Raw genomic sequence first — 13948 nt, 5'->3', positions numbered from 1 at the left:
GCGTCCGTCTTCTTCTTAAAGATCCATTTGTTTTCTATGGCTCGCCGCTCATCGGGCAAGTCAGTCAAAGTCCATACTTCGTTTTCATACATGGATCCTATCTCGGATTTCATGGCTTCTAGCCATTTGTCGGAATCCGGGCCCGCCATCGCTTCTTCATAGTTCGAAGGTTCACCGTTGTCTAACAACATGATTTCCAGGACAGGGTTGCCGTACCACTCTGGTGCGGAACGTGTCCTTGTGGACCTACGAAGTTCAGTAACTTGATCTGAAGCTTCATGATCATCATCATTAACTTCCTCCCCAGTCGGTGTAGGCACCACAGGAACATTTTCCCGCGCTGCGCTACTTTCCGGTTCGGAAGGGGTGACTATCACCTCATCAAGTTCCACTTTCCTCCCACTCAATTCTTTCGAGAGAAACTCCTTCTCCAGAAAGGACCCGTTCTTGGCAACGAAGATCTTGCCTTCGGATCTGAGGTAGAAGGTATACCCAATAGTTTCCTTAGGGTATCCTATGAAGACGCATTTTTCCGACTTGGGTTCGAGCTTTTCAGGTTGAAGTTTCTTGACATAAGCATCGCATCCCCAAACTTTTAGAAACGACAGCTTAGGTTTCTTCCCAAACCATAATTCATACGGTGTCGTCTCAACGGATTTAGACGGAGCCCTATTTAAAATGAATGCGGCAGTCTCTAAAGCATAGCCCCAAAATGAGAGCGGTAAATCGGTAAGAGACATCATAGATCGCACCATATCCAATAGAGTGCGATTACGACGTTCGGACACACCATTTCTCTGAGGTGTTCCAGGCGGCGTGAGTTGTGAAACTATTCCACATTTCCTTAAGTGTGCACCAAACTCGTGACTTAAATATTCTCCACCACGATCTGATCGTAAGAATTTTATTCTCCTGTCACGTTGATTCTCAACCTCACTCTGAAATTCCTTGAACTTTTCAAAGGTTTCAGACTTGTGTTTCATTAGGTAGACATACCCATATCTACTTAAGTCATCAGTGAGAGTGAGAACATAACGATATCCTCCGCGAGCCTCAACACTCATTGGACCACACACATCGGTATGTATGATTTCCAATAAGTTGGTTGCTCGCTCCATTGTTCCGGAGAACGGAGTCTTGGTCATCTTACCCATGAGGCATGGTTCGCACGTGTCAAATGATTCGTAATCAAGAGACTCCAAAAGTCCATCTGCATGGAGCTTCTTCATGCGCTTGACACCAATGTGACCAAGGCGGCAGTGCCACAAGTATGTGGGACTATCGTTATCAACTTTACATCTTTTGGTATTCACACTATGAACATGTGTAACATCACGTTCGAGATTCATCAAAAATAAACCATTGACCAGCGGGGCATGACCATAAAACATATCTCTCAAATAAATAGAACAACCATTATTCTCGGATTTAAATGAGTAGCCATCTCGAATTAAACGAGATCCAGATACAATGTTCATGCTCAAAGCTGGCACTAAATAACAATTATTGAGGTTTAAAACTAATCCCGTGGGTAGATGCAGAGGTAGCGTGCCGACGGCGATCACATCGACCTTGGAACCATTCCCGACGCGCATCGTCACCTCGTCCTTTGCCAGTCTCCGTTTATTCCGTAGTTCCTGTTTTGAGTTACAAATATGAGCAACCGCACCGGTATCAAATACCCAGGAGCTACTACGAGTACTGGTAAGGTACACATCAATTACATGTATATCACATATAACTTTGGCGTTGCCGGCCTTCTTCTTGTCCGCTAAGTATTTGGGGCAGTTCCGCTTCCAGTGACCACTTCCCTTGCAATAAAAGCACTCAGTCTCGGGCTTGGGTCCATTCTTTGACTTCTTCCCAGTAACTGGTTTACCGGGCGCGGCAACTCCCTTGCCGTCCTTCTTGAAGTTCTTCTTACCCTTGCCCTTCTTGAACTTAGTGGTTTTATTCACCATCAACACTTGATGTTCTTTTCTGATCTCCCCTTCTACTGATTTCAGCATTGAATATACCTCAGGAATGGTCTTTTCCATCCCCTGCATATTGTAGTTCATCACAAAGCTCTTGTAGCTTGGTGGAAGCGACTGGAGGATTCTGTCAATGACCGCGTCATCCGGGAGATTAACTCCCAGCTGGGATAAGCGGTTGTGCAACCCAGACATTCTGAGTATGTGCTCACTAACAGAACTATTCTCCTCCATTTTACAGCTGAAGAACTTGTCGGAGACATCATATCTCTCGACCCGGGCATGAGCTTGGAAAACCAATTTCAGCTCCTCGAACATCTCATATGCTCCATGTTTCTCAAAACGCTTTTGGAGACCCGGTTCTAAGCTGTAAAGCATGCCGCACTGAACGAGGGAGTAATCATCAGCACGCTGCTGCCAAGCGTTCATAACGTCTTGGTTCTCTGGGATTGGTGCATCACCTAGCGGTGCTTCTAAGACATAATCTTTCTTGGCTACTATGAGGATGATCCTCAGGTTCCGGACCCAGTCCGTATAGTTGCTGCCATCATCTTTCAGCTTGGTTTTCTCTAGGAACGCGTTGAAATTGAGGACAACGTTGGCCATTTGATCTACAAGACATAGTGTAAAGATTTTAGACTAAGTTCATGATAATTAAGTTCATCTAATCAAATTATTTAATGAACTCCCACTCAGATAGACATCCCTCTAGTCATCTAAGTGAAACATGATCCGAGTTAACTAGGCCGTGTCCGATCATCACGTGAGACGGACTAGTCAAGATCGGTGAACATCTCCATGTTGATCGTATCTTCTATACGACTCATGCTCGACCTTTCGGTCCTCCGTGTTCCGAGGCCATGTCTGTACATGCTAGGCTCGTCAAGTCAACCTAAGTGTATTGCGTGTGTTCCGAGGCCATGTCTGTACATGCTAGGCTCGTCAACACCCGTTGTATTCGAACGTTAGAACCTATCACACCCGATCATCACGTGGTGCTTCGAAACAACGAACCTTCGCAATGGTGCACAGTTAGGGTGAACACTTTCTTGAAATTATTATAAGGGATCATCTTACTTACTACCGTCGTTCTAAGCAAATAAGATGCAAAAACATGATAAACATCACATCCAATCAAATAGTGACATGATATGGCCAATATCATTATGCTCCTTTGATCTCCATCTTCGGGGCACCATGATCATCTTCGTCACCGGCATGACACCATGATCTCCATCATCATGATCTCCATCATTGTGTCTTCATGAAGTCGTCACGCCAACGATTACTTCTACTTCTATGGCTAACGCGTTTAGCAACAAAGTAAAGTAATTTACATGGCGTTATTCAATGACACGCAGGTCATACAAAATAATAAAGACAACTCCTATGGCTCCTGCCGGTTGTCATACTCATCGACATGCAAGTCGTGATTCCTATTACAAGAATATGATCAATCTCATACATCACATATATCATTCATCACATCTTCTGGCCATATCACATCACATAGCACTTGCTGCAAAGACAAGTTAGACGTCCTCTAATTGTTGTTGCAAGTTTTTTTTTACGTGGTTTGTAGGTTTCTAGCAAGAACGTTTTCTTACCTACGTATGACCACAACGTGATTTGCCAATTTCTATTTACCCTTCATAAGGACCCTTTTCATCGAATCCGTTCCGACTAAAGTAGGAGAGACAGACACCCGCTAGCCACCTTATGCAACTAGTGCATGTTAGTCGGTGGAACCTGTCTCACGTAAGCGTACGTGTAAGGTCGGTCCGGGCCGCTTCATCCTACAATGCCGCCGAAACAAGACAAGACTAGTAGCGGCAAGAAGAAATTGGCAAACTCAACGCCCACAACTGCTTTGTGTTCTACCCGTGCACAGTAACTACGCATAGGCCTGGCTCATGATGCCACTGTTGGGAATCGTAGCATAATTTTAAAATTTTCCTACGCTCACCAAGATGCATCTATGGAGTCTACTAGCAACGAGGGGAAAGGAGTGCATCTACATACCCTTGTAGATCGCGAGCGGAAGCGTTCCAATGAACGTGGATGACGGAGTCGTACTCGCCGTGATCCAAATCACCGATGACCGAGTGCCGAACGGACGGCACCTCCACGTTCAACACACGTACGGTGCAGCGACGTCTCCTCCTTCTTGATCCAGCAAGGGGAAGGAGAGGTTGATGGAGATCCAGCAGCACGACGGCGTGGTGGTGGATGTAGCGGGTCTCGGCAGGGCTTCGCCGAGCTTCTGCGAGACGGAGAGGTGTAACAGGGGAGGAGGGAGGCGCCCAAGGCTGTAGGTTGCTGCCCTCCCTCCCCCCTTTATATAGGCCCCCTGGGGGGGGCGTCGGCCCTAGAGATGGGATCTCATGGGGGGGGGGGGCGGCGGCCAAAGGGGGGAAGGGGTTGCCTTGCCCCCCAAGGCAAGGGGGGAACCCCCCCACCCTAGGGTTCCCAACCCTAGGCGCATGGGGGGAGGCCCAAGGGGGGCGCCCCAGCCCACTAAGGGCTGGTTCCCTTCCACTTTCAGCCCACGGGGCCCTCTGGGACAGGTGGCCCCACCCGGTGGACCCCCGGGACCCTTCCGGTGGTCCCGGTACAATACCGGTAACCCCCGAAACTTTCCCAGTGGCCGAAACTTGACTTCCTATATATAATTCTTCACCTTCGGACCATTCCGGAACCTCTCGTGACGTCCGGGATCTCATCCGGGACTCCGAACAACTTTCGGGTTTCCGCATACACATATCTCTACAACCCTAGCGTCACCGAACCTTAAGTGTGTAGACCCTACGGGTTCGGGAGACATGCAGACATGACCGAGACGCCTCTCCAGTCAATAACCAACAGCGGGATCTGGATACCCATGTTGGCTCCCACATGTTCCACGATGATCTCATCGGATGAACCACGGTGTCGAGGATTCAATCAATCCCGTATACAATTCCCTTTGTCAATCGGTATGTTACTTGCCCGAGATTCGATCGTCGGTATCCCAATACCTTGTTCAATCTCGTTACCGGCAAGTCTCTTTACTCGTACCGCAATGCATGATCCCGTGACTAACGCCTTAGTCACATTGAGCTCATTATGATGATGCATTACCGAGTGGGCCCAGAGATACCTCTCCGTCACACGGAGTGACAAATCCCAGTCTCGATCCGTGCCAACCCAACAGACACTTTCGGAGATACCCGTAGTGCACCTTTATAGTCACCCAGTTACGTTGTGACGTTTGGCACACCCAAAGCACTCCTACGGTATCCGGGAGTTGCACGATCTCATGGTCTAAGGAAAAGATACTTGACATTGGAAAAGCTCTAGCAAACGAAACTACACGATCTTTTATGCTATGCTTAGGATTGGGTCCTGTCCATCACATCATTCTCCTAATGATGTGATCCCGTTATAAATGACATCCAATGTCCATAGTTAGGAAACCATGACCATCTGTTGATCAACGAGCTAGTCAACTAGAGGCTTACTAGGGACACGTTGTGGTCTATGTATTCACACATGTATTACGATTTTCGGACAATACAATTATAGCATGAATAATAGACAATTACCATGAACAAAGAAATATAATAATAACCATTTATTATTGCCTCTAGGGCATATTTCCAACACGATGCAGCGGCTCGGTGCGGGAGGGTGTGGGGCGGCCCCGCGGCGCGATTCCGCCCGCATATATGGCTGGAATCGCCGGCGGCGGGCGGAAGCAAGGGCGGGCGGCGGCGGAAGGAGGGGGAAAAGAGCGCGGGGCCGAAATGTCCCTCCCGCCAACTGCTTCTCTCTGATGCAGGGCACCGCAGCCGCGAGGGGGAAACCCGCGTTTTCCCGGGTTGGGGTCGGGAATTTGCCGCGCCCCTCAAATTTTTTTGCGGGCCGGAGCGGGATGCAGGGTCTGGTCGGGCAGGCTTTCCGGCCCGTATCCGCATTTTGACGGTTATTTTGCGGGTCGGGGGCGGATGCGAGGTCTGCTAGAGTTGCTCTTATGTGGTGCTCAGGCCTCCCCAGCTTTCTTCTCTTTGGTTGCCGTGGCCCAAGTAAAACTAACCAACGTTTTAAAAAGATCAAGATCAATTGTGTATGGCAGCATGTTTAAGGAGATCAAATCAACTTGAGCCCAATTCATGTCTCCTACTTTCATTTTCGAGGGACCTGAGACTAATATTAAGGCACATAGCCTCGCTAAGCACGTTTTAGGACTTTTTTTAGGACGTCATTTGTGGCTCCTCGAACCTTTGGACTTTAATTGTATTCCAATGTATTTGGACTATGATAATTAAATAAAGTGTGTTCAGACTAAAAAAAAAGCTAAACAAGGCTCGACCTCTAAAAAAAAGCTAAGACCATCTCCAATATTTGATGTATTTTATATTACCAAACTATTGTTGGAGTAAAATATACATTATTAAAAAAAAACTTTTTTACATCACCAAAAACGTAAAAATACGTCAAGGCTCCAAAGCTGAACCTATTCTTGTCTATGAACTTAACTATCGAAACTGAATTTACTGTTGAAACGTAAAAAATTGAACAAAATTAGAGTGGCTAAACTAAATTAAAATGGAGCATCCAAAACCGAACCTAAATCGAAGCGGCTGGTACTAGTACCGAACCCAAAACTGAACGCTGCTTGTTCGTCATCCGCTCGCACGTTCGTCGTCCAGCCCGGCTTGCTTCTCGTCGTCTGCTCACACGTCCGCCGGTGCTGGATCAGTGGTTTTATTCGTGTTGGGGAGGAGCACTGAAGGGCAGTGGCGGAGCCAGGAAACTTGGACGAGGGGGCCAAGTGGTGTCAAAATAGCTTGGGGAGGGCCAAACAATAGGACAATAGGTTTTAAGCAGCAAATGATCACTCATTCTACATTGTTCATCAACAATTTAGCAGCAAATTTCAGATGTTAGGGGGGGGGGGGGGGGGGGGGCAGGGCCCCTGCTGGTCCCTTGTCTCCGCCATTGCTGAAGGGTGCCGTTGGGATCAAGCACGGCCGGGGCTCCGACGGCTCGAGATCGAGCACTGGCAGGGCGACCAAGGCTTCAGTGGCTCAGGATCGAGCACTGGCGGGGAGGCCGGGGATCCGGCATGGGATCGAGCACTGGTGAGGAGGCCGGGGATCCGACATCTAAGGATCGAGCACTGGTGGGCCGGTCATGGCTCGGGTGGCTCGGGATCGAGCATCGGCGGGGCGGCCGGGGCTCCGACGGCCATCCAGGGTTGGCAAGGTGGAGCGGCGGTGGCAGAGGGGGGGGGGGGGGGGGGGAGCGGCTGCAATGGCGTTTTTACTCCGGCGTGGCGAAATGATGGCAATCGGCTCCCCCTTGCCCATTTGTGGTCATGAGAACAACCTCTTCCCCAACATCAGTGCCATTCAAACCGGAGCAACAATCATAAGCTTGGCACCATGGCAGGTACCATTAAAAGCTTTACAATTTTCTCGACTTGGCTCCCGTGTTCAGCCTAGGTGGCAAGATATTGCTGACGTTTAACACAACAGCAAAAACGAAGAATTGTACTAGTACATCATAATACACATGGTTTCCATAATTACACTCTTCTCATACACGAAAAATATTAGGCCAACTTTCAACAGGTTGCTGTACTATCTTTTTCATGGCATCTGCTTATCCCCTCCCAAAGGAGATCAGATCCCTTATTCACAGACTGACGCTTCAATGCCAGGCCTGTTCTGTTATTATTGTATCTTCTTGATTAACATCTGCATATATCTCCTTCCGAAGGAGATGAGATCCCTCACTCACAGCTGCTTCTTAGCCAGATCTTTGTTCTGCTCAATGTACGGGTAGGCTCTCTGGTACTGCAGTATCGCCCAGACGAGGTGCCTCCAGGAGAACTCAGGCCAGAGGGGGTCTGGGTTCTGCAGATGGCTAAACGTCGTCTGCCACAGGAGGAAGTTGCTCAGCCGGGTCTCGCCCGAGGTCCGGATCACGATGTCCGGGTCTGGGCAGCCGGCGGTGTACATGTGGCGATCCAGGTCGGACACCGAGATATCCGAACATGCGCCGCCATTTGCAGGGCGGCCGTTGCGGCCGCTGGCCTGCTGCCCCTGCATCATATCCCTCCGTTCTTTGCAGAGCTCGGTGACGGCGTTGGCGATCTCTGAGGTTGAGTTGTACGGCATGCAGACGGAGAAGACCAGTCCTGTGTTCTCGGCGGTGCTCGCCATCAGCTTTTGGGCCGCCAGCCGCACTGGTTCAGGAAGCATGTCCAGGTTCCCCCAGAAGTTGATCTTGCAGTTAACCTTGTTGATGACGTTCTTGTTTTCCAACAGCTCGTTGATCTTTTCCTCCATTAATTCCATCAAGGTCTTGACTTCACTAGGGTCGCGTTTGAAATTGTCGATGCTGAATGCATACACCGTGATGTACTTGACACCCATCTCGTAACAGTAGATAAGACTTGCCATTAGAGCAGCGAAGCCCACGCTGTGACCGGTGCCTTGCTTGATACTTCTGGACTTGGCGTATCTGCGGTTCCCGTCCATGATAAACGCGATGTGCTTAGGCATTGGGCCATATGAGAGGACAGCTATGATGCACTTGCGCAGAAAATTCTGCAGACTTTCAACAACACCACTCGCAATTATCTCATCAGGCTTCTTCTCAGTCAACACCTTTGGGTCCTGGGCCAACAAGATAAATATGGCACATCAGTGCTTTTACTAAGTGTCAGATAAAGTGAAGATGACAGCACAGCAAAAAACGAGTCAGAGCTGTTTGAAGATCTTATTACATGGCTAATAAGTGAATCAAGCATTTCCACAAGTAGGGGTCAACCAAGCAATGCACCGATCTCAAACCTGCAAACAGGAAAAAAAACATAGGTTTCAGACTTCCTTGCATGGGAAAGGTAAACAAGTGAACGATCACCATCAGCAAATGTGTGCGAGATGTATATTATAAGTACTACGGGATTAAGTGAGATCGACACTGAGAAGAAAAGCAGATGTCAAGGCAACAGTTCATGGCTTATGCTTCCCCCAGGACTTCTCTTTATTTTGAGAAGTCACCGGGGGGCAAGACGCCCCACCTGAATATGTATTTCTCACGCAGCAAACCCAGAGTCCTGGGAGAGTACAGATAAGAGTTTTGTGGCTTTCTACCCAACAAAAGTTCAGGCAGGGAAAGAAATAAGCAGAACTACAGGGAGATCACAGGTCCAGGTTTTGGAGGAATGGGCACCAAACTGACAGGTCTCCACGGTTTCAGGCTTCAGGCGGAAGGACCAAAGTTTGAGGTCACCGGCAGCAGCGGCGACGGCACGGCTGACAGCAGGACGTTTGCTTTGGAACACCACATCGTGCCGATGATTCCAAATTCGCTCAAGGAGAAGTCGCACAGCAGGCCAGTGCTTTTGAGGTGCAAGAGGAGGAGACGGGACCTCCCAGATATCGCCGCAGTGGAGGCCACGGTCGACGCCAAGGGCACACCAGACGTGCGCGACGCGGCAGCAGGTAAAGAGCAGATGATCTGTTGTCTTGGACTCCCTGCCACAGAGTTCCTCCAGGACTGTATGAACACGCATACAAAAGACACGTGATCCTTCTTGTACTATCAAATAGATCCTATAGAAAAAATGGAACTGGGACGGAAAGACGGACTCCAGACTTGCAGCACCAGATTCAGCTGCCCAAAAGATCGCCTAAAGTGACACAACGATGAGGTCCCCTGGGATTGAGACTAGCAGCCAAGGTTTTCGAGTCGATGATTGACGAGTCGTTCTTGGGTAGAGACTTTTGACGAGTCGTGCCTGGCCGATGGACTAGTCGCGACTAGTCTCGACTAGTCGAGAGGTTGAGTCGACATCTGGCAGTGGGACTCTTTTTTTTTCCGAAACAGAGGCAAAAGCTTTGCCTCATATCATTAATAAAGAAGAAGAGAATTGCCCAGTTAATTCACGGAAAACCGAGCTAAAACCGTGCAGTGGGACTCATGGACTAGTTGACGACTAGTCGCGCGACTCAAAAACAGTGCTAGCAGCAACAGCTAACAGGGCACCTATCCAGACAACAACATGTAATCAACTTCCTGAACAAGCGACTTTCCTGCTGAAACTACTTAGCTTATGCACATACCACAAAGCATGTTTTTTTTTCTTTACCCACATGGTCAAATTCCTATCGGCAGAAGCTTCAAAATTGCTGCTCAGTCACAACTAATTCCGATCGGATAGCCTCCAAGCAGCACCCGTAACAATCAGGATGGGATGGCCAGTAGCAGCTCAAGAAAAGCAAAAGCACACGCGTGCACCGCATACACATCAACCTCATGGCTATTCCATCGAACACATGGCGGGCACGGGCAGGCGACTCGCGGCCCGCCCATGGAGCGACCACGGAGAGAGGTCAGCTTCAGCTTACCTGCGGGATGACGGTCCGGGGGCGGAGGAGGGGCGCCGCCGGGGGGACTCTTGGATGAGAGATCTGAGCCCGAGGATGCAAGTGGCTCAGCTGTGCAAGAAGAGACGGCGGGCGAACTTGTAGTGGAACGGGATAGTGCAGGACAGCGAGTGGCTGGCAGTTGGGCTCGTGCGGAATCTCGCCAGGACGAGCGCGACGGCGACGGCGACGGCGGGGGAGGGGGAGGGGAGCCGGACGGGAGGCGGGCGGCGCGACACGGAGCGATAGCTCGCGAAGGTTCTCTCCTTTCTGTTGCCGTGCGTGCGTTCGTGCCCCGGCAGACGGCGACTTCCGCCGTGACGCATCACAGCCGTCTATTTCCTGATCGGCATCGGTCCAGACTCCAGACTGATACTGCTAGATCGTGACGACTTCCTACCCAGGTGGAAGCCACGGCAGAGATTAATCCGTAGATCTCGTACGCACGGAATTTTCTACAGGTTGTGGAATTACATCGTGACGTCCTTTGATTGGCATTTGTAGACTGTCTGCCGGGGCACGAACGCACGCACGGCAACAGACATCAAACCTGTCCACATATTTTGAAGGCACACGTGCCCTAATATGGGTGCCATCTACTGCCCCTATACATCCCTAGAAAAAAAAATTAAACTTGTGTGAATTAGAATGAACTTAGTTTGGAAATTAACTAGTATAACACACTGGTAGAGTTACCTCAAAGTAGGGATAAAATCTGTTTGGGTTGGTAGTGATCTTAGCATGTGTATCTGTAGACCGAGTGCAGATTATTTCACGGGCTAACTTCACAAGGGCGCGTAGGACGATGTTAAAATACCTACTCACTGTCTCTTCGGATCGCCACAATGCAAATCCTACAGAGGAATGAGTGTGATATTGCCCAACAATTTTCAGAAACATAGCTACCTGCTCCTCTACGGACACATGAATTGTGTCAGCCAAAAGCTTTTTGTCCCTAAGGTGAGCACACAACTTGTAGAAAACAGCCGGATACATCCTGAGCTGGCGCAAACACGTCCTTTCCGAGGTGTCGATCAGTCTAATTAGTTCACTACTCCTCCAAATATCTCTCTTCACAAGTGGAGCATACTTGACACGTTTAGCTCCATTCTTCCTCTCTTTTTTCTTGCTCCACCAAAGGACCAACATTACAAAAAGGACAAGTAGTGTGTTTTGCTTCCACATACAGTAATATAGATATTGTTGTTGAGCATTATCCATCTGAGTAAAGATAAGATGCATAATAAGCATAAAAGAAAATGGAAAACCAATGCAAAGCATGTACCAGCAGATAGTTAATAATCTGTCAATACATAAAAAAAAATTCAAAGAATATATATGTTCCATAGTACATCATACATATATGCAGAGGTATGTGACTTCCTACGTTGCACCGATACGGCGATACCGATACGGCGATACGAGTACGGCGATACGTGATACGGCAATTTCTAGAAACAGCAATATGCGATACGGCAAGTATATATATAAATAATTAATAAAATTACATGTTCTACTTCTATAGACAGCAGCAACATCATCAGCAAGTAATAATTTAATCCCACAAACATCAACAAGTAGCACCACAGCAAGCATACACGTAAGCCAGCAAGCAACCAAACATGAAGCACACATCAAAATCAAGCAGCCAAGCATACATCAGATCCAAATTAATATAGTAATACTACTACCTAATGAAAGCCAGCAAGCAGCCAAGCATACATCAAGATCAAGCACACATCAGTACATCACTAGGGGCTCGAGGTAATTGTTCTTTACCTTTCGAGTTGCACGGCAGTGGAGAAGAGAAGAAGACGCAGGCAAAGAGGCGATTCCAGGGGGTGGGGGCGCCGGCGGTGAGCCGCTCTTGGCGGAGGAGGAGGCAGCGCCGGCGGTGAGCCGCTCTAGGCGGAGGAGGAGGCAGCGGCGGCGGCGGCCCTGGGTCGCCCTTGAACCCTAGGTCTCAGTGTAGTCGACCAGAGAAGAGAGGACGCGAGAGAGGCAGAGGAATAGGTCGTGGTCGTGGCCTCATGGGCTATTGGGCTCGCTCAGGCTGCGTTCTGCGCTCGCCGTGTCCTAGCCGTATCGCTAGCGTATCGCCAGCGTATCTGATTTTTTTTCTTTTTTTTTTAAATAAGAAAAGGGGATACTTGTGGGATACGCGTATCTAAGCAGTATCGGGCGTATCGGAGTATCGGAGACGTTCTGAACGGCGATACGGCAACTTCTGAAGTATTGGTGCTTCGTAGGTGACTTCTGTAGTCAATCAAAAGCAAGATGATACTGTTCTGTCTTTTAGGCCCTCAAATCAATTAGAAGAGTATTAGGTGCCAGCCCTCCCACCATGCAGAAGCAAAGTACGAGAGGACATGTTCTACTGATATACTAGCATCAATTAGTCCAGGATCTTTAAGCAACATATTTAGCTTCAAATTTATGCAGATGTAAGGTACTTTAATAATCTGATTCGTGCCTGAATCTCGTTTCGAGTACAAGACAGAGAAAATATTAGCAAACAATAAGCACGTACGCGCTCGCATCTAGAAACAATAAGCACGTACATCCGCTTGTGGAGTCAGATGAGAGAGCGGTGATTGGGTACAGTACGCGGGGAAAGAAGAGAAGTCCCATGACATTTGGGCACAAACTAACCTTGACTGCTCCGGTGGATCTAGCCCTGCTCGGCAGCTGGCCGAGGACTTCCTGCCGGAGGTCCTTGAGCTTTTCTGGTCAACGGCGGCGCAGGGGCAGGGGCGGTGGAAGGAGGCGCTAGGGGATGGGGTTAGGGCGAAGGAGGAGGACAGGGTTAGATCTGGTGGGGCGAACCGTGAGGGGAGAGCGGTGGGGGCAGGAGTTGGTTCTGGAAGCGGTGCGTGAGGCCACCAATATTTGGCTAGCCCGCGTGTTGGCGCGCCCACGGTTCGAGCCGAACCAATCGCCCGCCAATTTTTGGTAAGCGCCAATAGTTGGCTTGTCAATTTTTGGCTGCAAACCAATTAGGCTCGTAGTCCCATCGACCCATCCCATAGGTCGGGCGTCAACCCCCATTTTTCTTTTTTGAACACAGCAGCAGCACAGACGCAAACGCTCATACATATGCGTGTACGCTTACCCCTACGAACGCATACACGCGCACCCTATCCCTATGAGCACCTTCGAAAGACTGAGCCGCCATATCATCTTGAGATTTGCAAGGTCACCGTAGGCGCCTCGTCATTGACGGAAACGTCTTCTCTCACTGAAAGCGCATCGCAGAAAATTCTGAAATAAATCCAGAAATAATACGAGCACCAGGACTTGAACCCTGATGGGCTGGGGATACCACTGTCCCTCTAACCATCCAACCGCTGGTTGGTTCGAGTCGACCCCCATTTTTCTTTGACTTTCAATTTTATTTTTTAATACTTTTTGAACAAAAAAATAATCTAAATTATGGTTTGTTTGTATATTCGTGTTGTTTATACCGAGGGCTTTGAAATAAGATCATTTTTCCATACGTTTTTGATATTAAAACTTTATCAAGTTTCAACCGAGTAAACAACAGAATCATCAAAT

The 13948-nt window shown here is 48.8% G+C and overlaps 1 protein-coding gene across 1 annotated transcript; it reads right to left on the bottom strand.

Moving 5' to 3' along the window:
- Positions 1 to 7491: 7491 nt before the first annotated feature.
- LOC123166092 (dehydrodolichyl diphosphate synthase CPT3) lies at positions 7492 to 10705 on the bottom strand. The gene is made up of 3 exons (XM_044583854.1): positions 10376 to 10705; positions 8749 to 8815; positions 7492 to 8638 (listed from the first exon to the last, which is right to left on the bottom strand). Exons 2-3 carry the CDS (start codon positions 8770 to 8772, stop codon positions 7754 to 7756), a joined length of 909 nt encoding a protein of 302 aa, XP_044439789.1. The 5' UTR covers positions 8773 to 8815; positions 10376 to 10705; the 3' UTR covers positions 7492 to 7753.
- Between the last annotated feature and the right edge of the window lie 3243 nt (positions 10706 to 13948).

Source organism: Triticum aestivum, chromosome 7D (assembly GCF_018294505.1).
Source record: "Triticum aestivum cultivar Chinese Spring chromosome 7D, IWGSC CS RefSeq v2.1, whole genome shotgun sequence".
Taxonomy (NCBI): domain Eukaryota; kingdom Viridiplantae; phylum Streptophyta; class Magnoliopsida; order Poales; family Poaceae; genus Triticum; species Triticum aestivum.
Note: the sequence above shows the minus strand (reverse complement) of the source record. Positions and strands in the feature narration are given on the sequence as shown.

What these genes read in the sequence shown, in the direction of transcription:
- LOC123166092 (XM_044583854.1), bottom strand. Translation starts at nt 8,772, where the DNA reads ATGCTTGATTCACTTATTAGCCAT. An exon ending in TTGATTCACTTATTAGCCAT is followed by an intron (nt 8,639 to 8,748) that starts GTAATAAGATCT and finishes TTGTTGGCCCAG; the next exon opens with GACCCAAAGGTGTTGACTGA.